Source organism: Melospiza georgiana, chromosome Z (genome assembly GCF_028018845.1).
Source record: "Melospiza georgiana isolate bMelGeo1 chromosome Z, bMelGeo1.pri, whole genome shotgun sequence".
NCBI classification, from domain to species: domain Eukaryota; kingdom Metazoa; phylum Chordata; class Aves; order Passeriformes; family Passerellidae; genus Melospiza; species Melospiza georgiana.
In genome coordinates, this window is record NC_080465.1 from 19,848,407 (window position 1) to 19,875,784 (window position 27,378).

General features: G+C 41.5%; 1 protein-coding gene across 1 annotated transcript in view; it reads left to right on the forward strand.

The window, feature by feature from the left end:
• The first annotated feature begins 1,181 nt into the window (after window positions 1-1,181).
• Window positions 1,182-27,378, forward strand: part of LOC131096029 (SH2 domain-containing adapter protein B-like) — a 61,791-nt gene continuing 35,594 nt past the window's right edge. Inside the window, 3 exon segments of the mRNA XM_058044251.1 lie at window positions 1,182-1,341; window positions 1,344-2,116; window positions 14,855-14,972. Of these exon segments, the coding sequence (XP_057900234.1) occupies window positions 1,182-1,341; window positions 1,344-2,116; window positions 14,855-14,972 (1,051 nt within the window).

Below are 27,378 nucleotides of genomic sequence, written 5' to 3' on the forward strand. Positions count from 1 at the left end.
TTCTTGCTCATCTCTCTGCATTGATGGACTTTATAAAGCAATGGGGAAATAATGCTTCGCATGAAGGTATAGCTCTGGAAAACTCTGTCACAGATTTGCATTGGGGGAATTAAAATTTTTTTATTTCTTTTATTGATAGATCTGATATCTGATTAGCAGAAGATTTTTCAAAACGCAATTGTGAGGCATTCTCTATCTCTTCATTTGAAACTGTGTTCCACTATGCAGTGTAGACAGAACAAAACTGCAACAAACTCTCCTGTCACTGATCATAATGCACAATTGAAGCACCACAGGCCAAGCTATCATCTGAGTAGTTCTTCTGTTTGCTTAACTTTTTCATTGTGGCAGAGGCCAGAGTTAGGCCTGGAGAGATCAGCCTGCAGGTATTCCTATCCCCACTTGAACATCCATTCAATGCCTCCTGCATTCCCTAAAACCAGACCAAATCAGCATCAGGATGAGGACTAAAGATATAGTGAGACTATCACAGCTGGGCAGACAGAACTTAGGAAAACCTGCTGTAGTATATGTTTACCTTTGGGCAGATGGAGAAAGATTAAAAGAGCAATACTAAGTGGCTGCGACTGTGGTGGCCCAGCTGACAAATCCTTCTGGCAACACACAAGCTGAGCAGCATGATCCGCACAAGTATCATCTCTGCATTTGATTTACTGTATCCCTTACCTAGGAACACACATGGCAAAAGTACCTACCAAAAAATATGCAATATCTTGTTTGTTTAGGCTCAGCCCTGGCCAAAACCAGGGCTTGGTTCCCTTTTAGGCGCAAGCTGGAACCCTCCTACCCCACCACAGGGGGAGGGGAAGAGGGACACACAGGTAGCAGTAGTAGAGAATTCAGAGTTCAAACTGTGCGGGTGGTGGCTGCAGGTCCCACGGCCCCTCCAGACGGCAGGCGGAGGCACCTAGGAAAGGAACGGGAAGGCACCAACGCCTTCCTGACGGCGGCAGCTCCCCCCCCGCCCGTTAGAGGGCGCAGCGGAGAAGCCTCGGCGGATCCCGCCGCGCCGGAGTGCGAAGCGGGGCTGAGGCGACGCCGGCGGCGGCACCGGCACCAGCACCGGCCCCGACACCGCCCCGCGCAGGGCCGGCCCATCCGCACCGCCCCGCCGGCACCTGGCGCGGCCCCGCCCGGCCGCGGCGGTGGGCGGGCCCCGCATGCAGATGCGTCCCCCGCCTCTCCGGTGCGTGCTGAGGTCAGGCTGGGCTGCGCTGCCAGCGCGGAGCAGCGGGGTTGAGGTCGCGGCAGACCCGGAGCCGCGGGGGCGGGCGCGGAGCTACGGCGAGCGCCTGGCTCGGGCCGGGAGCGGCTCCCTCCCGCTGGGAAGCCGAGGGGCTCGGCGGGGCCCTTCCAGCCGCTGGCAGCGGGAGAGCGGGGAGTGCGCGGAGCGGGGCGCCCGGCCCGCCCCGCCGACCCGCTCCTCCATGCGGGCGGCGAGCGGGGCTGGGGCGCGGGGCGCCGGGGGCAGCGCGCAGCGGTGCTGAGGCCGCGACCGGGAGAGACGATGGCCAAATGGCTGAATAAGTACTTCAGCCTGGGCAACAGCAAGACCAAGAGCCCGCCGCAGCCCCCGCGGCCCGACTACCGGGAGAAGCGCAACGGTGCCGGCAGTGCGCCCCGCCCCGAGGGGCCGCCGCACCTCCACCTCCACCACCACCACACCTCGCCCGGCTTTTCGCGCCGCCGTCCGCGCGACGACACCAGCGACCTGCTCCGCGCCTACCGCGCCCAGAAGGACCGCGACTTCGAGGACCCCTACAGCGGGCCCGGCTCGTCCCTGCGCAAGCTGCGCGCCATGTGCCGCCCGGACTACTCGGCGCCCGAGGACCTGGGCGAGGGAGCCCTCAAGGCTTCCTCCTCCTCCTCCTCTTCGTCGTGCTGCGCCACGCCTCCCACCACCGGGTCCCCGCACCTCTTCCGCAGCCACAGCGAGCGCCGCCCGGCGACGCCACCCGAAGTGAAGTACATCTCCCCCAAGCACCGGCTGATCAAGGTGGAGAGCGGCGGTGGAGGCGGCGACGGCGCCGGCAAGAAGCTCAGCAAGGGCTCCAAGCAGCCGACGGTTGCTGCCCCCTCTGCCATGAAAGATAAAGTAAGTGTTGTGTTCCTGTTCCTGCCCCTGTAGGCTAGGTGGTAGGGCTGGGGCTACGTTAGGCCCTGGAAGGACTTTTGGCCAGGGGACCAGCTGCTGCACATCTGGAATTGCCTCTGTTCTCAGCCATCCTTCATTGGGTGGCCTGGCCCTCTTTAATGCTTTAGGTCATGCAGGGCATGTGCAGGGATAGCACGTGAAGTGGTGGTGCCCTGTCCTTATGGCTTCAAGCTCACTTTCCTTCTGATGGGGACATGTTCCCAGGTGTGTCTGGCCCTCCTTTGAGGCACAGTTCACTGCCAGCCTCATGATGGGTACCAAAGCTCTTTTTGTGACCCTGCAGAACAGGATATGAATCGTTAGGGGGATGCTTGGGGAGTGCTAGAGGCCCTTGAAAAGCCTTGCACTTGTGACCCCAGAGAGAGGCCTCAGCGACACTGCGTGTGGTATTGGACAGTCATATATAAAAAATGAACTGGTTTTATGGAGAGAGTTTGTCATTTGTTTATTTATAAACTTCTTACCTCGTAGTTCGTTGTTTAAGGTGGTTCAAAGTCCTGTGTTACAATAGCAGGGCAACTTCCATGATAGCTGTGTTTCCAACTGGTTTGTAGCTGAAGCAAATTCCATAGCTACTTGCCCAGTTGCAAACGTTATCCTGTCTTTTATTGGTCCTTCTCTTCAAATTTTAACAAAACATTCTAGACACAACCCTGGAGAGTACTGGCCTTAGGAACTGAAGTTAGAGAGGGAATAGCATTAATTTTTTTTTAAGAACAGCGCATCCTCTTGCCTGTGTTGGTCTTGTGAGTGTAGTTCAGTTTCTCTCATGTATTGGAAATAAATGTTTCTCTATTTTGTTAATTGGCATTTTCAACTCCAGGATAATAGTCACATCACAGGAATTTCAGGTATGTTCTGAATGTTATCTGTCTAAATGATCTCTGTGTACATGTTTAAATATGTAACATGATTGCATTGCCACACTTCCATGACAACTTGATAAATTATATCTGTCCAGGTGGAATTCCAAAGAAATCTGCTTATGATGGTGATGATACAGGGTGAAAAATCTAGGATTTATTCTGTTGTCTTAGTAGGTGTTTCTGACTGGAAGCAACTTTCTTTGTGGAAGTGATTGATTAAAGGCTAGCATCTCACTATGTTTTCCACTATATGTTACAATCTATTCAGTCTTCTTTAAATTTCCTGCACTGATATTAGGTATCCTCTTTTAGGGAACGCCTTTCAGCAAAAACAAGTGCTTGGGGCAGAATGTATTTCTTTTTCTTTTTTAAAAATCTCTGTTCAATTTTAGACCATACTGAAGCAATTTTTATCAGAAAATACGTATTTGTTGCTAGGTAACGTGCTGCTTTGTAACGGTCATAAATCGGTATGCTTGTCCCAAGGCCTTGTTGCAGGTTCTGAAGCTTGTAGGCAAAAATTCTCATATTTAGGGGTTTTTTTTTCCCAATTATTAAAAGAGAAAACTATATGTGACAAGCAGGAAATCTAAATGCGTCTGAGAAAAGCCAACTGTGGCTGCCTGCAATAGCATTTTTATGCAACATAGCTTGCCTTTTGTTCAATTGTGTTAGTTCATCCCAGCAATGGACGTGAAATCTCATTTATTTCGCAGCCCCAAAATGTAGAGTTTGACAGATGAACTTGGTAAGTAGGGGTCATAGTGGGCCAGCAAGGAACTGCTTCTCTTCTACACCTGTGATTCACTGAGGAAGAAAAATTGGAAATTTAGTTAACTGAGAGTTCATTAGCGAACAAAGCAATTGAAAATAAACTTCTCTAAGATATAATAGGAAGACAGTAAAGATGGAATAAACCCCCCCAAAGAGGGGGGGGTCTGCTTATAAGAATTCACAGACACGATAAAAACGTTTTAAAAACTGGGTTTTTTATGCTATGTGTAAGATAGCATAAGCTAGTAAACAGTTTAGGAATAAAAAAATAACTAAGGGCCATATAGTTCTGTCTTCACAGAAGTATGTTAGTGTTTAATGATCCAGTAATGCCTGTTAAATGTTTGTGTTTCATTCCAGCATCACTCTTTCAGTATTTTGGTGGTGGGTTTTTTTCTGAACTCATTTACAAGGATAGAATGCTGTTTTCCTTTATGTGTTGATGGAGAAGTGAGAAGTAGAGGTTTTAGCATATTCAGTGAGCAATTTTATATCTTCTGTGGTTTGTCATCAGTAAAGAACTGGATGAAAATCTCAGTTGTGTGTCATACTTGAAAGAGTTACTGGAATGGGAAGGAGATTCATGGAAGTGCTTGTTTGGTGTGGTTACTTATAAAGGGCAAATGGCAAAGTACAGAGAGTGGCAGATTGGTTAGCTGAAATTCCCAAAGGAAAAGAAAAATTGTAAACTAGCTGATTCAGGGAGTGAAGGGGATGGAGATTTAAAGTGGTGGCAGACATGATTATATTATGCAAGATTTTAGACAAAGGCTGGTAAAGTAGCCAGAGAGATATAATCTATCTGGGATTCAGGAAGTTTTGATATGTAGCAGTGGAAATACCAATTAAAGCTGAAACAGACAAATCCAAATTGCCATACACCTTTTAGTAGTGAGGTGACTAACCTCTACAACAGATGCAGAGAGAGTCATCATTTCCAGATGTGTTTGAATTCATATTGTTGGGTGGATTTTTTTTTTTTAATTATGTAGGTAATACAATTAGGTGGGTTTGGGGACTTCAACTGTGGCGTTTACCTTCAGACCAGGGAGAGCAGGGTGTGTTACAATTAATGGCTGAAGGAGTTCAGGTCCTTTGGTATGGTGGATAAGGAAATTACTGGCTTCCATCTTTAGTGCTGGTTTGTGAGGGCTTAATTTATTTGCTTGCTACAAAGAAGCTAGGGAGTGTGGGCAAGTTGAAACAATGTGTGGTTGTATTCTAGATGAATCTGGCATCTCCTGTATTTGTCTAAGCATAAACACAAGACTTTGTTTAAGACCAGCTCACTAGGCAAACCACTTGTGAATGGAGATCAAAAGAAATAAGCTGAAATCTTTCTGAGTGATTGTCTTATATCTGGATTTACACACACTTGGTGTGTGTAAATCCATGAAGTAATAACTGAGGGGGAAGTGTCTGTGTGGAAGAATACTTCAGATATGTTTTCACCTATTATTTGAACCTAACCATTTCTCTGCCAGGTTTAGCAGCTAAAGAACCTGAGATATTTCCCAAAAACAGCTGTATCATACTTCATCACAGGAGGTTCTTAAGATTTAAACCTGGGTTCATAGCACATTGTCCTTTAAAAGACATTTATTTCATAATGAGCAGCATTTTGCACTATCTCTGTTCAGTAGAGACAGAACAATGTAACAATTCTTTATATTGAATGCAGAAGACACTGCAAGTTGCAAGATCCATTTCCACAAGTGTTAAAGAAATTTCTGACATTAATCTCCCTTCTTCATTAGATAGGTTTGTTGGCACTGGTCAGTTATGGTATCTGGTAGTGCCTCAACACAGGGACTCTGAACAAATAAATCCCTAGGCAATTATACACTTACAGTCCAAACTCCAGACTGTCATGAGTGGACATGACAGTCTGGACAAACAGCAGCATTGGGGTCTGGGGTCTTCTTACTTCTGGTTTTCTGTTTTGTTACCAATTGCTTGCTGTATGTTTTGTTGGTTCTGCCATCCTTGTTGTAATATGGTTGTTGCAGTCCATGAGCTGTGATCTATTATTTTTTAAATAATATTTAAAATGCTAGTTTTGTCCAGTTTAATTATTATTAATGTACATATTGTTAGCTTCAGGCTGTACTGTAATCGCTGTTCAACTTAGACAACGTAACCTTATAGTTCCAATAAAGTTCAACCTACAGCCTAACAATTCTAGCTATTCTAGATATTTTTGTCAAGCAAGCACTCAGTACTTTCAAATAGTACAAATAGTCTTGAATGGCAGGACAGGATGTATCTGGAGCAGTAGAGAATAACTTGATTCTGCACAGAGTCAATCTAGTGCAAAATCATGTGAATGTTGTGCAGCAGCAGCAATCACCCAGGCAACTGTTCAGGACAGCAGAGCTGCTGACTTGATGTATGTACAAAGTTCTGAAAATACTATCTATGCGTAAGAAACATGTGCCTTTGCAGTAGACTAGCAAAGTAGTATACCTTTTTTAACTTCTGACATCTTGCATAGAAGTGATTAGACTCTGTACAGCATTATTAAGATCTTTATATTATTAAAACACTGTTTTAGGTTTGAGCAGATGCTTGTCTTATTTTTGTATATGGAAGGTCTATATTTTATTTGATCTTTAAACTGAGAATAAATCACGTGCATTTAAAAGAATCTTGCAGCTGGTATTTCAAGGTGAAATACTGAGAAAACACTTGAAATGTCTAAACAGTGTTGAGGTTATTTGTATCAGAGAATATTATTTCTAGAGATCCTAAACTACAAATGTAACTCAGTGTCTTATTCCCGTGTTTCATCCATTGCAGCAGAGTTTCAAGCTGCCTCCATATGGTTGGTTCTGAAATAGTCCTCCTCTCTACATGTGATTCCCATTGTTATATGGCTCTGTCTTTGAGTAAAAGAAAAGAAATAGTCATGGCTGCTGGTTGTGCATTAGTTGCTTAGGCAAGGCCATACATAAAGGCAGGAAGTTATAGTTTTTCTGCGTATCGACGTTGTTACAGGGCAGCTATAATGCAGCTAGAAATGCAATTTTTTCTCATATGTCAGTCTTATGATTAAGGGACTACAACAGTCTTGTGAAGAGGAGGATATTTAGATACAGCCTGAGACTTTGGAGTCTTGGCTTCAGAACTTTTTTGGAATGATGTAGTAGGCTGTTCAGTTACGAGTATGCCTGGCATCTGCACTGTATGCACTGCTTGGAACACTCATGGCTTTGGAAGCTATCCAAATTGTCAAACTTCTGGACACAAAGAGATACAAGCAGAGAGGGACTATCAGGAAAGAGTATGAAGGAGTTGGATGACGTGGAGATTTAAGAAGGGAGTAGTAGACTTGTGGAAGAGTGTATCGTGTGTATACCTTTGCAGTAAGCATCTTAACTCCACTGTAAGAAAGTTCCTCAGATACTGCCTTTGAACAAGGGGATGGACTTGTTGTTCTGCTGCAACACTGGGGTCACCATAAATGCAGCTTTCTTACTGCTGCATGATAGCACACATGTTACCTGCAGACTTTCCTTGAAAACTGTCCAGATGAGGAAAGACATCTGCACTATGTTATTTTACATATCCAACTTTAGGTAAACTTGCACACCAACTGTTAGCATTAAACTGTTGTAATGTATATGTGTCAGTAAAACCTTCTATAGGCTAAATAAGGTTATGCAATTTACTATGATTCAAAGGGTATTCTAACTCTAAATGAGAAATTAGGAACAGCAAAAATTGTATGCGAATTCAAGTAAGTATTTTAGCCTGATTAATGAGGAGAAAGGATCTAGAAAGGAAAAAGATGAAGCTGTATTTATCTTTTTAAACATTAAGTTTGCATGTAATCTTGTAGTTTGCTATCTGATCTTGTGGCCAGTTTACCATTTTATTTCTTGGATCACTGAAGAAATGTCTAGTTTTATAAGATTCTTTGCTCCCCAGGCTCACTGACTGGTGTAAGAGAGATGTTTGTGTCTCTAAACACCTTTGTATATGTCCTGGCTTGTGCTAACCACTGCCTGGTGGCAAACAATATGGTTTGACTTTTTACTCCTTTGCTGTTCTGTGTCATTGTAGTTGTATCCTTAACTAACAATATGGTAGGCATGGTTTGGAAGTGGAGGAAGTGATATGAGAATAAGCAGGTGAAACAGCATAATGATGGATTCTAGCAAGAGATAGGAAAGGACTGTGGTACAGATCTTCCTGGATAGGCTGTTGTTTTTGTAAATGTTACTGTTAGACAGTCTATTTGCAAGGAAACAGGCATAAGGTGTGGTTTTGGAGTAGTTGTGCATTGTCAGGAAGTGTGGAAAATTGTTTAATTGTTTTACAAAATATATTCTGCTAATGACATAGAAGGGGTACAATTTTTTTAAGCTTTTTTTAAAAAACTTTGTTTTCTAAAGAGAATATATCTTAATTTTTCTGTTAGTCTATCCTTCTAACAACTCTTAGATCAACTGAAAAATCCTCAAAGCTGTATTTTCAGATTTAAAATACTTTAATGGATGGGTCAAGGAAGCACTTGTTTCTTTCTGAGGGGAAAGGTACAAACACATTTTTAAACTTTGAGCGGGAAGTGCTGCATTGCCTGCCATGTGAAGAGTGGTGTGCATTGCCCTTTGTGAAGCAGTGTCACATATGGGATGGCAGGGGACTTCAGTTACTGCCTGGGAATACAGGAGAGAAATGGAGGGCAAGAGGGCAGGAACTGTTATTTGTTTCAACTTGTTAGCAGTTCAGTTTTGTCCCAGTGAGTGTGGACTTATAAAAACTCAAGAACAATTCACCTTCGCTGAGCACCAAACCTTGTATGTGGAAGAATAGCTCTTGAAATCCTGTTATTAAATACTGTGGATTTTTCCCCCAGCACCTCACTATCAGTTCATAACTCTCTGAGAAATTTAGGCACCACATTTCCTAATTTGTGTTTCAATTACCGTTTAGATGAGATGTATCATTCTTTGGAAGTCACCGCTACGAATGAGGTCTGTGATTCCTTCTGGGGTTAGAGCTAGTGTTGGTCTTTCTTAATACCCAAATTTAGGACTAGGAGGAAAGACTCTATATACATTTTATCTGTAGGGTAGTCCTCTAGAATCATACCCTAAATTTCTGACTTGGTAGCAAGGTATTAAATGCCCTCGATATATTTTTCCTGATACTTTCAGGAATCTGGTCATGTACAGATCACTCCATTAGCATGTTTTCCAAGGCTGTGAAATTTATTTTTAATAAAAAGTGGTACTTGGTTACAGGGAGCATTATCCAACAGGTTCCTGAATTCAGTGCTTCATGGAAGAAAAGTGGAAATCTTTATTAATATGGAAAATAGATCAAGACCAAATTTCACAGTCCTGCTGTATGCAGGCTGAGCTTTGTTCAGGTTTCAACATCAGAGATGTTTCTTATGTGTAGTTGCCTGAATTTTACATGAAAATATAATTATTTAGGAAACATCTGCTTAGGGAATATTTGGGATGTGAGACTTGGAGGTTCCTTGGGGTCAAAGAGAAAAATCTGGCATTTGTCAAAAATATCATGTTGTGAAAAAACGCCAAACATACCCCTGCAAAAAATCTGCAACCAGTACAACACAACACCAACCAAACAAAATAACAACACAACTCTCCCATTTAATACTGTTAATCACCGTTGGCCACCATGATGATTAGATGGATAGTGCACCTCTCATATGAGGAAAGGTTGAGGGAACTGGGGTTGTTCAGCTGGGAGAAGAGAAGGCTTTGGGGTCACCTAAATGGAGCCTTCCAAGATCTGCAGGGACCCTACGAGAAATATGGAGAGGGACTTTTTTGCAAGGGCATATAGTGACAGAGCAAGGGAGAATGGCTTTGTAATGAAAGTAGATTTACATAACATTTTAGGAAGAAGTTCTTGACTGTGAAGCTGATGAGGCCCAGGTTGCCCAGAGAAGGTGTGGATGCCCCATCCCTGGAAGTGTACAAGGCCAGGTTGGATGAGGCTCTAAGCAGCCTGGTGTATCTAAAGGCATCCCTGACCACAGCAGAGGGGTTGGAACAAGATGATCTTTAAGGTCCTATCTAACCCAGGCCATTCTGTGATAATTTAAAGTGATTTCTACTGCAGCTAGGGACTAGTCTTTTGTGAATACAAATTCTCAGAGAGGATGAAGAATTTTCATTACATTGTGTTAAATGTGTTTACTGTGGTATTCTCAGAGATATATTCACAGTTTTTAAGTGCCCTTGTCTTCTGTATCTTTGCTGATAGACACATGGTGTTATCTGCGATATTGGTGGGCTCAATTGCAATTCACAGAAGTTGAAAGAGGAATATATGGTCTGCCATTATACAGTTATTTAAGTATGTGCCTGCCCATGGCAAGGAGTTTGGAACTAGAGATCTTTAAGGTCCATTCCAACCCAGACCATTCTATTATTTAATACTGATAATATAATGATATATATTATTTAATAAAAAGAAATCTTTAAAGTAAATATCCCCTAATAAATTCCCCAAAAGTCTGGTGGACAGGAAAAGTATTTTAGATTTTTTGCTACATGTTGTGTATTATAATTTCTCTTGGATTCTTCTGGAACAGTGTGTCCTTAATCGCAATAGCCACTAAATTAGTGAAATAGCTAACAGTTCTGTGCTGATGTTAGTGTTTTAAAGATAGCTTGCATTTTATTGCATCTTCTGTGTTTCTGTTCAATTTAAAAAAGAGATTACCTCTATTTTTTCAGTGTGGTGAGTTCTTATTTGTTTCCTTCTTTTTCATTCCCTTTAAAATGTTTGGTTTAGTCAGATAGAGATACCTGTGAAATTATGTACTTAGGTGTGTTCTTTGGTTTCTTCCTGTGGCTGCATATGCACATTATGCTTTTGTATATCCAAATACTCATTTAAACTTGTGTTTAATATGATAATATTTGTCAGACTTTTTTTAAGCCTGTAGAAGAACAAAGACTATGCATCAACAGTGAAGCTTGCAACTTAATTAATATATAATAGAAGGATAAACCAACCTCAGTCTCAGCTTATATGTAATTTTCTGGGAGGTAGAGTGATTATTGGGCTTTTGATCTTGTATCTGCTGATGAACTTTTTAGCGAGAGTTATGGTTTTTAATTTGTCAACTTGTCTGGTAACTGAGCTGTACTCTTTTTATCTAGCTTCTGACTTTTAACTAGCAACCTGCAAGGAAGAGCCCCTGCAAGTGTTCTCTAAATGGTTATTGACTTCTTTTAATAACTGTACTTCAATTTATGTGTTAGTTTCTTTTGCTTGATGTTACTGATGCCTCGAAGTACTACATCTACATATATACAAAAATAGAAAATAGTGTCATATATGTATGGGATGTCATAGAACAGGCTTGAATAGAGCAGGGATTGGTAGTTGTAGGAGCTCCTAGCCCACACTCAGAATGTAGATCTCGCATTCTCTCAAGAGATAAGCCATAGGTCTTTGACAATAACCTGACAAATGCAACTGACTTTGACATTAATTTGGAATCTGGATGACTGCCTTCTGGGGATTCCTGATAGCTGTGTTTTCATTTTGACAGACTGGACCTGTGAGGAAGGCGGCTGGATTTGGCAGAGCAGGGAGCCAAATTAAATATGTCCTGCTCCAAAGGTCATCCTCTGCGTATGAATGCTGTCTTTAGCTGTGCATAGAAAATTTCAACATGTTGCCATTCCTCTGATTATGTCCTGGGTAGATGTGGCAAGTATAGCATTAGATCCTGGATAGTCTAACTAGCTGAGACTTCTTGGAGGGATGCATTTGTAGACAGTGGATGCTGTCCATTGTCTTTTACCTCCTGTCCAGTGTTTGTCAGTCAGTAACATGAAGGATCAGTTTGGAGACCAGTCAAACGAGTTTAGCCATTTGCCTTGGAAGCGCACTAAATCAAAGCTGTGGAAGGGGCACTGCATGCAGGCCCTAACCTGAGATCTCCTGTGCTCTCCTTGGCCTCTGGACTGTAGGAAAGAAATGCCTGACTGAGACCAGTTTGCTGGGCAGTGGTTGAAAGGTTGTTGGGAGAAATATAAACAAACACAATGCCTCTTTCTGGAAAGCTAATGAGCTCTAATGAGCACAGGAGCACATTGGTTGTCACAAGACCTGCTCCTACATGCCTGTGGGGAAGAGGTGACAGCATGGTGTTCTCACAGTGGATCTTCCCCATGTGGCATGGAGGTGATCAAGATAATGATCTGCAGAGCCCCCACTGCATATGCAAGGCATGTACCTGTGATATTTGTTTAACATTGGAATGCTTTTTCTTTCTCAGGATAGCATGAAAGGAGTATGAGAACAGTGTATTGATACCATCTGTCATGAAGCAAGTGTTTTGTTTGACTAGAAAATTCATGTACTCAGAACCTTCTATTTCATCAAAAGTTTTTGTCTGTACTTTGTCTCTCAAGCATAGAGGCTTGGAAGGTGAGCTCTTTAAGCTAAAACTAGCTTATGTGGAGATGGCAAAAAGACTTGCAGAGTAGGAACTCTTTTTCTGCTTGAGATCTCTGAAAACAGGAAAAATAATCCTCTGAAATAGGGTTGTCAAAAGTAGTTCAGACATTTATAGTAAGTATGTTATAACAAAACCGGCAATCATACTCATTTGAGGTTTTTTTTGAAAAAAATGGAAATACTTGAGACTTCCTAGAAGTGGAGAATTTATAGCTGTTAGCAAGTATAGAAGAAATCAAATTCTGGCACTGGCCAGCTGCTACATCTAGGCTGAGAATTACTGAATTTTAGTATATGTGGAAACAGTAACAGTCAGCTGGGGAGTCCTCTGACAGCTCAGCATTGTAAATCCACTTGTAATAAGATAAACAGTTCCAGGAATGGTAAAGCAGGTTGCTCTTTCTGCCTGAGTACTGAAAGGTGGGTTTGGTATTTGCTGTGAGAGGATGTTGTTTAGGTTGGAGTTTTTTGGGTGGCTTTTTTTTGGGGGGGAGGGTGGTCTTGTTTGACAGCATCTTTTATGTATAATTTTCCTCCTAGTATACTTTGGGCAAATGAAGAAGAAATGTCAAATAGCTGTGCTAAGTCTGCTTTCTGTTTTGTGTTCTAGTACAGTTGTGCAAAGGATTGGCAAGTACTATGTGTCAACATTTGCAAAGGAGAGCAGCACAGAGCACATGCAGCCACCTAGCAGCTCTTGACAGGCTCAGAGCAGAAGGCAACATGGATGGCATTTCAGCTGCATCACTTTTGGAAATAAAACTGCCCTTGTGACTAGGAGAAATTACTGCTGCGTTATACACGTGTCCTCTTTGTCTCAAGGGTGTGCAGCTGCTGTCACTTGATTTGCTCCTTGGGCATATGTTGCCAGACAGGGGGGAGGGGACTTTTTCCCTTTGTGTTAACTGTTTTCGAAATAATGAGGGAGTAATTTTGGACACCAAGTGAAAGAAAGAATTATGCTTTCCTCTCTCGATGATCCACGTCAGTCTGGTGATTTCTGGTCAAAAAAAAAGCTTCCAGTCACTTTAAGCTCTGAGTGGAAGAAAACACGAAAAACCCATAATTAAAACGTCAGTCTTGGTAGTAAAATAAGCAAAATAAGTAGTATAAAATTGCTATGTGCCAGTGTTATGGGGCCTGAATAATGACTCTGAAGTGTGTTAGATGTTTGTTTCCTAATCTTAAAGGAGATCTGTCTTTCCTAATAGAGTGTTCATTTATTCCATGGCACTTGTGCAGGTGTTTGATCTGTGAATACTCGTGTGTCCTGTTTTTCTTCTCTGACTGGTGGGATATGCTGGCAGCAGGAGACAGAAGCAGATGCCGCCTCAGTCTCTCAGCTGGCAGTGTACTCCTGGTTCTTTGTTGAAAATATTGAAACTGTTGGAATAGCACTGTGCTGTAAGTCTTACTAGTGCTTGTCTTAAAAATGTGAAGTAACTCAGTTGAAAAATCCCTTGTGAATAAAGTAAGCAGTCAGGGCAAAACCCTTTAGGCTTGCCTTGCTTTGAGTGATGAGTTGGATAGGGTGATCTCTTGTGGTTCTCTCCCACCTGAATAATCTTAGGGTTTCATGGGGATTCTGATGTTGAAGCCTGCCTCTGCCTGCTTTTGTTTGCTTCAGACTCTTTTGCCTGCTGTAGATTCTATCTCTGTGCTCTGCAGTATTTCTCATAGGAGGATTTCTGCCTTTTCCCGAGTCTGCTTGTCACATCCTAGAAACAAAGATTAGCTCTACCACTTCAATTATGGGGAGGAATGATTCCTGTGACTTTAATTGACTGATAAAAAACCTATAGATAGGTCCTACACAGCATACAATGATTTTGCAGTTGTCAGGAAAGCAGAGTAATGTAAGGTCAAATGTGAGATTTTCAAATCTTTAGATTTTTTTAGTCTCCTAGTGGAGAAGAAAATGTTTTCGGACCGATAATTTATTTTTGCTATCTTTTGTCTTGGTCCACAAAATATAAATAAAAATAATGTTCCTTTGAGCGAAAGAATGGCACAGATGGTTTTGAGGGTTTAAATTTAGCCAAGAAGTTTTTGTGTCTTGCTTTTTTCAAGATCTAAAATTAAAAGGCTTCTTATTAATGCAGTGAAAAGAGTAGCTTTAGAATGTTTATTTTTAAAGTTTCTAGCAATATTTTCAGTTGTAGCTCATAAAACTTAAAAGCAGAGGAGATGAAGTATGTGCAAGGGAAGGAGTGGGTTTTTTTCCTGAATATTAGCAGACTTCTCTAATAAGATTCGCACTGGATTGAATTTGCTGACTGGTTGGCTCTTTCTAATTTGTCCATCTGAATCATTCCATTGCTTGTGCTAGTCAGAAATCCTTTTGACATGGAGTCTGCCTTCATGAAGTTTCTGGTATAAATAGGTGCACACTTGTATTTCAGTACCATTTAGTAACTAATCTGTGGCAATTGTGTGTTTATCCTCTGAACCAAGACGGTACTTTGAAGATGGCATAGGATGCAGCTGAGTGAAGGTGTTTTTATTTGCTGATAGGATGTCATTGCCTTCTGCTTTGCACACTGGAGACTTAAGTAACAGTCTCCTTCCTGTCTTTCAGGTATTGATAGCTGATGACTACTCAGATCCGTTTGATGCCAAAAGTGAATTGAACAGAATGGGAAAAGGGGAGAACACCGGCTATATGGAGCCATACGAAGCCCAGAGAATAATGGCTGGTAAGGAAAGACAGTTGCATGTGTGAGCTCCAGTTGCATGGCAGTTCACATGCATATTATAGCTGCTGTGAAACAGAAATGTCCTTTGGCATGGAAAACCATGTTTCTGAAGATGCTTAGGCAGGCAGCAGCAAATTCCATAGAAGCACTGCATTTTCCTGCATATGTCTTTATACCTAAAAATACCACTCTGTACCTCGCTTTTAAATGTAGAAGTTTTGTATTGTCAGGTGATAAGATGAAAAACTTAGAACAATGGGAGTTGGAGTTTGTATTCCTCTTCTTGGCAATGTGAAGGCTGTCATCTGTGTATGTGGGTGAGATGGCCAAAGCATGACATTGTGTTATTCCACTTAAAAACAGTTGAACAGCTTGCTAATGGACTTTTTTCCTCAATCAGATTTGGACTTGGTGTTGGAGGAGGGCTGCAGATCTACATCGTTCTGTAACTTCTTTCTTCCTTCCTCGCTTCTCTGATGTTTTTTTATCAGCAGTCAAAATGAGACACTATAGGATGCCAGTGGTGGTGATGTTGTATGCCTTTGAACTATTTAAATCTCTGGTACCAGCATTGTGCAACTCTATTTTCTCTGTATTTTCTTTATCAGAATCAATATCCTACTCATTGGCTGTGCAGTCTGCAAAATGTTCTGTGGTATTGGGCCATATGTTTTTAATTTGTGATGATTTGACCAGTCAATACGTATCTTTGTGCAGATCAAATGTACATTTCTTGGATTTGTACAGCAGGTCCTTTTTTTCTCATTTTGCAGTATAAGTCAGTCTTGTGCCCAGTTAAGTTGATTGTATGCTTTCCTTTTCTATTGGCAGCTCCTGTTTTGGGCCCTCAGGAAAGATTAATCAGTGGGGGAAGATGAGGCTGTTGGATGCAAAGATCCTTTTTTCATGCAAGTGTTCCTATTTTTCTTTTCTTAAAGCATTTCTGAAGAGAGACCCAGGAAATGACATGGAAACAGTTCTTTGGAAGTTTTCAGTACCTTATAGAAGGGCTAGGAGCTGTTACTTCTCATTAGTGTAAATCTATTAATTTTAAGTCAAGGAATTTCTCAGAAAATCATATTAGTACAAATTATTTCTTGCTCTTTATACAGCAGTGGTGAGCACTTGTAATTTAAATTATTAAGCTTATAGTGCATTGGCTTGTTTCTTCCTGCATTTAGGACTGGAGTTTGTTCTCTCTTCTTTTTCAGATTAGTCATAACAATTGAGATATTTAGTAGGTACTGGATGACTTATCTGCAGAAAGGGACAGTAGGTTCGTGAGCCATTGCAATTACGAGACATCCTTTTGCCTAATTGGTACTTGGTGCAACTGATAAGCTGTTATATCTGCTCCATGGCATTATAAAGGAAACATGAGGAGCTCTTCAAGATTCTAAAGGCACTTTTGAAAATAGGGTTTAATTGATTATAATGATAGAGCAAGTGTTTTGAATATTCATGTGACTGAGCAAGTAGAAGATGATTGATATACCTGTGAAGATGTTTTGTGTTTTGAGATCTGGATATTTAGTTTCCAGTCGTCTTGTCCTAATGTGGATAGAGAAGATCTCCCCATAAACCTCCATGGCATCAGGCTATGTTGACTGTATTTAGGCACATAGTTCTATGTGTGGGGATTTTGTAATTGCTCAGGTATTGCCTTTGCACTTTACTTGATAAATGAAAATTCAAAGGCATCTTGTTGGAGAATTTTTAAAGGTTCTGTTTACTGAGTGAGTTCTATTATGTACGTGCTGCTACTGAAGAAGACCTTTTGGCTGAAGTTTGACTTGTCTCAAAATATTTACTGCTTTATTACATTTGTTAGTTTTGTTGTCTGATGAATAGAAGAACATCAGATGGCTATCCATTTAGCCTGACTAATCTGATTAAATCCTTCTGATTGCATTTAAAGTGGCTTAATCCTAGAGAGCACGAATTTGCATAATCCAGCGGAATGCACTGCAGGAGAGATAGAAAATAAAACAGCTTTTTATCAGTTATTCCATGTTTACTGGTGCACCTTAACTCTTGAACTCTGGGGACCCAGTGTAAGGGTTGTTGAAATATGACCCTAAAACTTTTGTGCATGCTATGTGTTCCTTGAGTTAGTAGAGGATTAGGCAAAAGCAGGTGTCCATATGAAATAAGACCTTGTGATTTCAATATGAGAAAGTAAGCTTATATCTGAATAGAAATGTATGATGTCTGAAGTAAGTAATATTTTTATTCAGAGCTTGTCCTTTCTTCCTAAAAGTTCTGTGGTCTTGCAGTTGTCAGGCAGTTTGTTCTGAGCTGATGTTTAATTTAAAAGAATAGGCAGTCCCTGAGTTGATTTATTTCAATTAATTATTGAAATAAATAATTTTATGTGTTCCCATGCTGTCTGTGGTTAGAATTGGGTTCGGTCAGACTTGAAGTTTCTTCTGCTGATAATGCTCCCCAAAAATCTGCAGATTTGTGGTTGTGATGACTGGAAAAAAGAACAACCTTTATGACAAGGTTTGGAAGGACTTCTCAAGGAAAGACTTGACCTGAGGCCAAGTTAGAGTGTGTTGACAACATGATAAATGCATGTTGATAAGAAGCTATCGTCTTTTGTCAGCTGAACACATCTGCTGTGGTATTGCCATTCCTAAGTGTCTGTCCTTGTCTTCAGGAAATCCATGCCAGAGGTTCAAAGAGAATCCCTGGCAATCCAGTTCCTGAAGTGCTGTGTGGTGGGAATCTCAGCTTGGCTGGGTGTGCATCCAAAGCCACAGCAACAGTTGTTGCATCTTTGCCTTGACCACAACCTCTTTGGAGATTTGATGTCCCAGAGTAACTACATGAGTATAAAGGAAGTTCTCTGTGATATATGATGTAAAGTATCCTGGACTGTGCATGGAATTGGTTGAAGATTCTGGACTGGCTGCTACCAGTGACAGCAAACAGAGATAGCTGATTTCTAAGGATCCTGAGTAGTAGGTTGACCCTACTTCTCCCCTGGCATCAGTTTGTAGCTGCTGCAGTGGCATGAGGTCTGTCACAGAAACAAGCCTGTGCTGCTTTACCTAGGCTGTAGCCAAGCATCACTGCTTGGATCAGGTGTAGTATGTTCTTTATGCTTGAGAGAGGGCTCTGCAGATGAGCAGTGGCTGGAGATGCTGCATTTGAACAGAAGTGAATGGCTGAGACACTGTCAGGTTAGAGTGCTGGTGATCATAATATCCAGGCCTCTCTGTCATCCATTTCTTTCAGGGAATGCTAGGGGAAGAGAAGTTATTTCCACTTGAATATTTACTCTCATCAGTCTGCACTGAATGTCAAATCCCGGAGAAAGGTCTGTTTGTTTTCTGTGGTAATCCCTTACCTGAGAGGAGAGAGGTTTCCTTAGTTGATGGATATATGACTATGGCAATGGTTGGGGAAAATGTGTTCTTTTTTTCCCCTTAAAATCCCCTAAAAGTCAGAAGGCCCTGTTCTAGCTATAGCCTTACAGCCGCGCCTTTCCTCTTTCTCCTGACAGCTGTGCATGTTGACATAACTCTTCCAGGCATCTCTGCCTTTCAGAAAGATTTAACACCAGTCCTCAGATTGCATGAAACATTTGCCATCAAATGCCAGATCAAGGCTGCCTATACCACAGCCTTCTGTGTGCCGCATCATAGAGTGCATCTAAAACTTGTCTTTGGAGAAAGATCCAATTTTGGATCATCATTCAAATGGAGATATGCTGGTAGGCAAATTGTTGCACAAACAATTGAGTTATTTTAAGGTATGATAAGGAGCACTGCCTTTAGAGATTGAGGTAATAAACTGCATCTGTTGTCCTTCTTGGTGCTTGGATTTGAAGAGAGCATCTTGCTTCCAAAAGGAGATATTTTATGCCCTGTGTAACCTCTAAAGTTACCCTCATCAGAACAAGTTATGATCTCTTGAGTATGAAGCACCTAGCATGATACATACTATAATATATAATTCAGCTTACTCAAACCACCATAAAATTAAGGTCATTGTAAGTCTCAAAATAATTTGAAACATAATGAAAAATGGCTGAGTGAGGGGTGGGGGTGTTTGGTGAGAGAGGAAGTAGAAAGCATTATCAGGATATGAGGCCTACCCTCAGAAAAGTGTGTTGGCAAAATCACTTCTCTTTTTTCTGGATCAGGAATTGTATCTTCTGTTCTGTAGAATGGTCAGGGAAGGAGAAATTAAGCCCTTGAATTAGAACAGTGATTTGAAAGGTGAGATAAGCATGTGGTGCATCAGTGCCCTGATTACTTAGAGATCTAGGAATGCCTCAGGTCTGTGCCCTGGTAGTCTTGATGTACATCACGTTTTTCCTTTGCTTTTATAAATATGACCTAGGGCTGTGCCAGAGACATCAGCCTCTTTACGAGGTTCTGGCCTCTAGTTCATGCATCTGCCTCAATGATGTTGTAGCCACATCATTGAGACACTCTTCTTGTGTTTCAGAACTCTGAAGATTTAAATGGGTAGCATTACTGAAAACAGTTGCTTTCCCTGAGATGTAACATACCATGTGGGATTCCTCATGGAGCAAATGCTATGTTATGTGCAGACTTAAGAAGGCTGCCATAGCACTATTGATAAAACATACGCTGTGCCTCTGTTCTGATCTGGGTAAATTGAGAGGTTCCTCAGGGCATAAAAGATCTCCTTTTGGACAGCCGAAGTAGGTGTTGAAGGAGGAAGGGATTCAATTTGTTATTGATGTATTTCTCACAAGAGTCTAGTCGCACAATTGTCCGGAGACTGGACTGTCCCGTTCTCGGCTGTTTTTGATGGCCTGGAAAGGCTCGGGATGGCCTTGGGACAGCCTGTGCTCCAAAGGACGAAAAGAGTCTTCAGGTTTTTTCTTGGTTTTCAGTGTTTATTAGTTTTTATCTACAAGATTTTCTCTCGGCCCGACAGAGGTCTGCACAGCACGTCGGCCATGAGCACACTGAGAGCCCCCGGGGCGGTCACTTATCTTTATACCCAAAACTACGTATAAGATATTTACCTATTTTCCCCAATACCTTTCACCCTTATTGACAAGTGCACTTTTAGTAAGAACCAATCCCAAAGTGCCACCATCACCACAGAAGATGGAGGCCAAGAAGAAGAAGGACAGGACACGCCCCAATTCCTCCATCTTGTTTCTCTAGACCCCCCCTGTACTGAAATTCTAAAACCTGTGTTTCACACTGTAATTAACCTATCCCTTCACCATTTATCCCAGTGTGATCCTCCCATCCTCATAGAGGTGTCGTCTCCTGTGCAGGATCAAAGTCCAGCCACCAGACACTTCTGGCAACATTCCAGGACCTCCGAGCCCCCCAAGGGTTGTCTCGGTGACTCTGCACATCAGGACTGCTGTGCTGAGATCCCACACTGGACATGTTAGATCTTGTAGGTGGGATGTGCTAACCCATGAGATCAGGGAAAGTGCTCAATGTGCATTTGGTGAGTCTGAAATTGACACAAAAGCATGCTGCCGCTACTCCTTGAACACTGGAAAATCTAAGTCATGAAAAGGCTTCTAGCCATAAATGGAAATCTGAATTCAAGTTTCAAACTGAAAAGATAAGCTTGTATGCATGCTCCAGGGATAGGTGAGTGATGTAGCAGAAGGATCTGTGTACTGGACTGAAGACCTAGAGAATCCCTAGAGCTTTTCCTAGGGATTCTCTAGAGCATTAGAATCATGGTACAGAGATGCCTGTGTTGTTCAATGCTTTCATCAACTTGAGCAATTACATAATAGCAAAAATGAACACAAACTAAGGGAAGTGTGTGATGAGGCAGGGCAGGATTTTCATCCAGAGGGGCTTTAATGAATGTGAGCATTTTGTCAACAGGAGCTGTTTTAAAATTAAATGAGGGGTAATTAGAGAGAATTCCAAAAGAAAAATCACAGCTTTGTTCATAGGCTCACAATATTAGCCTCCTCTTATTTTCTTCTTTTTCTTTGTATTTATCTTCCTGTCTCCATATGCATCATCCTGCCTGTACCATAGAACAGCAGTGATCAAGTCTAACTAGCTCATACTTAGAAATTTTGTGCTTGGGCTTATTTCTCTGAGGATGCAGAAAGCTGAGACTCCTCTATAGGTGCAGACAATGCTAGAAGAGTAAATGCCTTCCTGCACTTCACTACTTCTTTCTATGGACTGAGGTAAGAGCCCATAGCTGCATCACAATGCAATCTCTAATGCATGACAGGTGGCCCAGCAAAAACAGTGCACCTGCCTTAACTGGGAGCTTCCCATAGACATGCTGGGAGAAGTAGCTCAGTCTTCATGCAAGCTATCACAGAAATGCTGGGAATATGGAGAAAACAGGATTCCCATGAACCTGGACCTACTTCAAAAGGTCTTGGGTGTCAGTTTCCCTTGTAACTAGAAAGGCTGTTTTTTGTTCAGACATGTAACTTCATCTGAATAGTCACTAGAGCACATTGGTGGTGAGTCAGATCTTGTAAAATTCTTTACCAGGTGGCCTCTGGCGTGTTGCTTGTTGGCACCGGGTTTGCAACTGCAAATAATATAAGAAAAGCAATGATAACTACTTTGATAAAGGCTTTGATTAGAATGCCTGGATTAGCACATACAGATGGGAAGTTTAGGAAGAATATTTTTGGCTTATTGAAAATCATGAAGCCTAGCAAGCTAACCAGATCTCTAAGCACTGTAGTGGCTCTGTGTAAAATTTGCTGTCTGTCTGTACTTGAGCATGGCAGACAGCTGTAGTGAACACAGGAGAAGCAGTGTATTTGTCCACTAAGCTCAACAGCTGGCATCATTTTCAAAAAGCTTTAAGCCCCTTCTTTTGTTTCTACATTTATGTGTTTCAAGTCTAATTCTCTTTGAGGGTCTAACAATAGGCTAGCCATAACTGGAAATGAGCCCCAAATGAGAATCGATCTATTGTGAATTCCTCATTAGCACTATTATCATCCGGTTTCCAGATGATGTGAATAGACCACATGCTGGTCATTCTAGTAAAAAAATTAAGATTTTTATTTTTTCCTTTAAAAGTGTGGGAAAGTGCAAGGTAACAATTCACTCTTGAAATTTAATGTGCATGTGCTCTCATCTCAACATTTGCAATGTGGAGAGCCACTGGGTAGGATTTGAAGATCAAAGATCAGTAGCACACAAAAATAAGTTTGTGATTGATAAGAAGATGGTTTTATTTGGTATTGGGAGTTTGCTTTAGAGCAGCACTGGGAATCTTGGAGAGCTCTTCCTAGAAGTGACAAAGGAGGGATGTCTGATATGTTCTGAGCATTCCCCATCATTTGGAGTATAGTGCTAGTGTTACTGTCACCTGCTGCCATCCTGTAGTGCAGAACTCCCTGCGGCTCATGAGAAGTGAGGACATATGCTCTGAACAGCTGTGCTTCTTCTTTAAATATGCTAGATGCAATTTTAATTAGAAACCTCCTGGGCTTCAGCATCTATTTCAAATTGTTTCTTACTTAATTTGGAATTTGGGCAGACATTCTATTGGGCAATCATTTAAAGGAAAGAAATTGTCTAAGAACAATTACAGAAGAGAACATCTTCCTTGGCATTAGGTCTAAAGTGCATGAATTTAGTGATGTTTGAAATAGTGCTGGGCCTGCTTCAACACAAGTCCTTGTGTTCTCTGAGCAAAGCAGCAGATCTCACACGTGCCGTGAAACCCTACCAGTTTAGAAGCATGTCCAGTTGCCAGGATCATCAGTACTTCTCTTCCTGTCTTCATAAGCACTTGTACCCCATCAGTGACTGTGAGAAGATAAAGCCAGAAAGGGGAGAGCCTAGTTTCTCATGTAGTGAGAGACTGTGATGTGCAGTCGTTGCTGCAGCTGGGTGCATCACTGGGCTGGAAACCAGCTGTGCATAAAATTAATACAATTTCTTTATGTTTAAAGATGCTTCCTCCCCTAGAAAGATTTAAGGTGTTCTCTCTAATGTTTAATGCTGCAAGTTTAATTTAATGTTGGTTTTGTTTGTGTTTCTACACCTTCACCTTGCGCTTTTGATTTAACATAGTTTGGAAATGGACTAAATGTGAAACTTGAATCACAAGACTGAATAAAAATTGAGTTTTTCAGTTTCTTGACTCTTGTTCTCATTAAGACAAAAGTTTATGCCCAAAATAATGGAAACAAGATGTCCAGAACTTTGGAAACATACATCAGAATTATAGTAGACTATCTGAGGATGCATGCTGATGGACTGTAACTTCATTTATTCAATTTCCTTGCTCACTGTCTGATGAACATGTACTTGCATAAAAAGCAAAATGAAGGAATGGATGTTTGGGAAAAAGAGACCAATGAGGTCAAAGTGCTATTTAACCTTTGCCTGCAATCTGGAGGACTGGTGTTGGCAAAGAAGGAGTCGTTTCAAGACACTTTTGATGAAGATGGTTAGTTTGACAAAATCTATCTGCTTTCCTAATATAAGCAACGTGTGTAATGTATGCAGGTGTTTTTTCCTTGGTGCCTACCTGTGCTTTGCATACAGCGTTGCCTGTGGCATAGGGAGTTAGGTTTGTGTTTCTTAATATGCTGCTTTGATTCTATATCTGTTTTCACCTGCCAGTTACCACAGGGCTTCCTTCTACTCCATCCTTCTCATCCCCAGATAAGTTTCAGGATTTTGGACTGTTCTTCTTAAGAACAATGATACTTTTAATATAGAATGTGAATTGCCTGTCCTTTCAAGACAGCAATGCTTCTGGCAGCAGTTTGAGTAGCACTGAGGTCTCTGTGGTCCTAGAGGATCTTTAATTGTAGCACTCCAGCAGTTGTGTCTTGGAAATATGAAAAAGAGAACTGTGACCCTAGAGTGAAAAGAATTCAGTCAATTGGAATATTGGTATTCTTTTGGTTACAAAGGTGAAAGAGCTACTGCTTTTTCATTTTGTGTCCTGCTGATCTGTTCAAATCCTTTACATCTCCCTCCCATCTCCCCTCTACCCTCCTCTCCCCACTTCTTACCCTCTAGTACCACGTATGTTGAATTTGGAGGTGTCTCACTTCTCTGGTCATCGACTTGATCTTGGTACAAAGGATTCTCTTAGGCAGAACACGCCTGAATGTGAAGGTATATTGCCATGAAGGGATCCTCTGCCTGCCCTGTAGAGATTGGTGTGAGTTGTATAAACTCTTAAATTGGATAAAGTAAATAAAAAATGAAACTGTTCTGCATTTTCCCTTGTAATCAGACCTCTGTAGACTGTGATTCCTTCTGATTTAATCAGTGTTCCATCTGTTTTTTCCATGCCTGGAAAGACTTAGAGGCAGTGAACAGAAACTGAAGTAACAGGTTCATTGAATACAGAGGGGGAAAAAAAAAATCTCACTATGAGGACAGTCAGATTGTGGAGAAGGTTGCCTAGTGAGATTTTGTAGTCTCTATCTTCAGAATTTTTCAGGACTGGACTGAAAAACCAGAATGTGAGTAACCTTGTCTGACTCCGTAGCTAAAACCTGCTTTGAGTTGGACATTGAACAAGATTGCTTCCACTTCCTGAGATTTTGTTTAACCGAGCTTATTTTATGATCCTGCGACTGATTTGTGAAAGTGAGAAGTGGCTGTGAGAGTTAGCATATCCCAGACTAGATTGCTGGAACCCATGTTTGTTTAGTCTCAGTTGATTTCCAGCTTCATACCATGACAGTATGTTCCCAATACTGATCCTTTTAAACTTTATCTCTGGGAAGACCAGACAGGTGACTGTGAGGCACAAGGAAACAGTCTGCTGAGATGTAGCTTGAGCAGGGGCTTATGCACAAATACTCTGGTTTTGTGGAGGTAACCCTAGATGGGCAGACTCCATGCTGAAAGCATGCTATTGAAGCAAGGAAGTCTGACTCTTGACAGCTGTTCACTACCAGTTTGTGGGGGGGGAAGGAGCAGAGGCTGAACAGATGGGTTTCCAGACTGCACTCAGCCTGTATGTGCACTTCTGGACTCTGTTGGCAGGAATTGTGGGTGCTTTCCAGGTGGAGGTTATGATGGAAGCATAGGTGACTGATGCCATTGTGCCCACAGCAAAGGAACACTAAACTCATTTTTGGTCTGACTGGGAGGAGTGTTATTTTATTAGATAGGGGGACATCAGAGGTACATCTTGCCAGCATATCAGCTCTCAATCTTCTCAAGCTGACGCCAGCTCTATTGCTTCTTGCAACATGGCTCAAAAGCAGAATGTGGAGAATTTGTTACATGAATAATCAGCATTGTATGGTAGATGTAGACTGTTGCTGATGAGTTTTACAGGGATTTGTTATATGGAGATGTAATAGCGATATTAAAATAAAAAATGAGACATGCACTAGGGACAAAAAGTGATACAAAAATGCCTTGTCACTCTTGTATGTATCCTCAATTATGCTTTGTTTTCCGTTTCTCTTTTATTCTTTTGCAAAGAGGCTTTTAGCCAAAGGAAATGTGAAAATGTTTAAGAGCAGCACGTTAATAAACAAGCTAGTGTCAGGATGACAACCCTGGGAATAGATATTTCTAGCCTAACCCTGATTTGTTGTATTTTAAAGGCACCTGCTGGACTTTATGCATCCCATCAAGCCAGAAGGAATTTCTACCATTTCCCCAGCTAGCTGTGCTCAACTCAAAGGTCCTGCTTGGGGGGTCCTTCCACCCCTCCCCCCACAAACCAGTGAGAGTTTTTTCTCAGAAGAACTTTCTTAATCATACTCTTTCATATTATACTCTCACTTACTCAAATCACTTTGGGTTTTTTATCTGCCCTGTACAGAAGAGTTAAGTAGGCTCAAAAAAGCTGGTACAGGAAGTATTAGTTAAGCATGAGGTAAACAGAATAGTTCTTTGAAGGAACAAGATACCCTTTCAGCCCTGATATGTTGTCATCTTTATAGTGCTTGGCTTGCAAGTAAATGAATAAAATTTTTGCCTGCTGTTTTTGCATCCAGACTCTGGAAATCCCAAGTGGCAAAAATTTGAGTGAAACCTTTAGTAAATCAGGTCTGTTTCTGACATCAGCTGTAATGTAGTAGCTAGTATGCCTTTTTCAGTTAGGAAACCCAAACCAGATGAGTGCTTTCATATCCTTGGAAGTAAATGACACTTGAAGATTCAGCCAGTTCTGTGTCTACTTTTGCCACAGAGACTGTACATCTTGCCACATCAGTTTACCAACCATTTAATGTGGCTTCACAGCAGTGTCATAAAACAAACTTAAAACTTCAGTGAGAAGTGGTGAGAAACAGTTTTTGTGCTCTTTGCATTTTGTGTTGGGTGGCAAAAACATACAGCTTCTCTCTTTCTCTGATTTCTGGCTATGAAGAACTCTGGTTGAAAATGCTCCTTTGCAGGAGCTCAAAAATCTATGCAAACCCAGCTGTTCATGATCATTCTGGCTGCTAAAATTATTAGAGGCAGTTGTCTGCAGGAGCAGCCTGTTCCTTCTGGCTGAGGTCAGGTAAGCTTCATCTGGTTTTGGTGTGTGTTGGTGTGCTGATATGTCCATTAATCTTTGTTATCCTTACTCAGGTAAAGACCTAGGACACCTTCAGTGTGTTTCTGCTTGTGATGGACTGTGTTGTGCTACTGTGATTGAATTTTTTGAATAATACCAATGTACAAATAGAAGATGGAAATATTCAGTCTTCATCTGGGCTTGAACAAGGCTATTCATTGTTCAGTTTCATGTGTAGGTGTCTTGGGAGAGTCCACATACATCTTGGTTTTATGAAGCAGGATGTAAGCATGCAAAACTGATGCTATAGCAGGTTACACTGACAATTAAGAGCAGCACAGGTAAACCTGGGGGAAATTAGGTTTGCCTGAAGGAACTCGGCTTGCTTTCTGCATTCATTTTCTGTGGATATTTTGAAAATTCACTGATGAAGCAGTGGGGTTTCTGCAGTTCTGCTTCTTCAGTTGAACAACAGTTGTGCTTGTCTGGGATGGGCTGCAAGACAGAAAAGCACGAGCTTTTTCTAGGCAAGTCCTACAGCAGCAGTTATGGCTCTAATGCAGCCTGAGATTGCCGTGAAGGTGTCTGTGCTGCTGCCTCAGTTGAAAGAGAAGGGGAAGAGTGAGAAGAAGTTTAAAAAAAGGTGATGTCTTTCATATATACTTTTGATTTTGCATTATATTTTTGTAGAGTAGGACATACTATAGCTCTTTCCTTTGACTGTGACATGCACCATCGCTGAGATCCTGGCATCATGATAGAATAATAGAGCATAACAAAAGACAACCTCTCTTATCTATTCTTAAAGGATCTTTATGTATCCATCTCTTAAAAGAGATAAAAAAACCAGCAAAAATAAAGCCTTCCACAATTGTTTCCATGGGTGTCGTTTTGTGCATGGTAAATGTTTCCATGTTCACTGTTTGATGGTTTAGAGATGCATATTGAAAAGTAAGAGTGT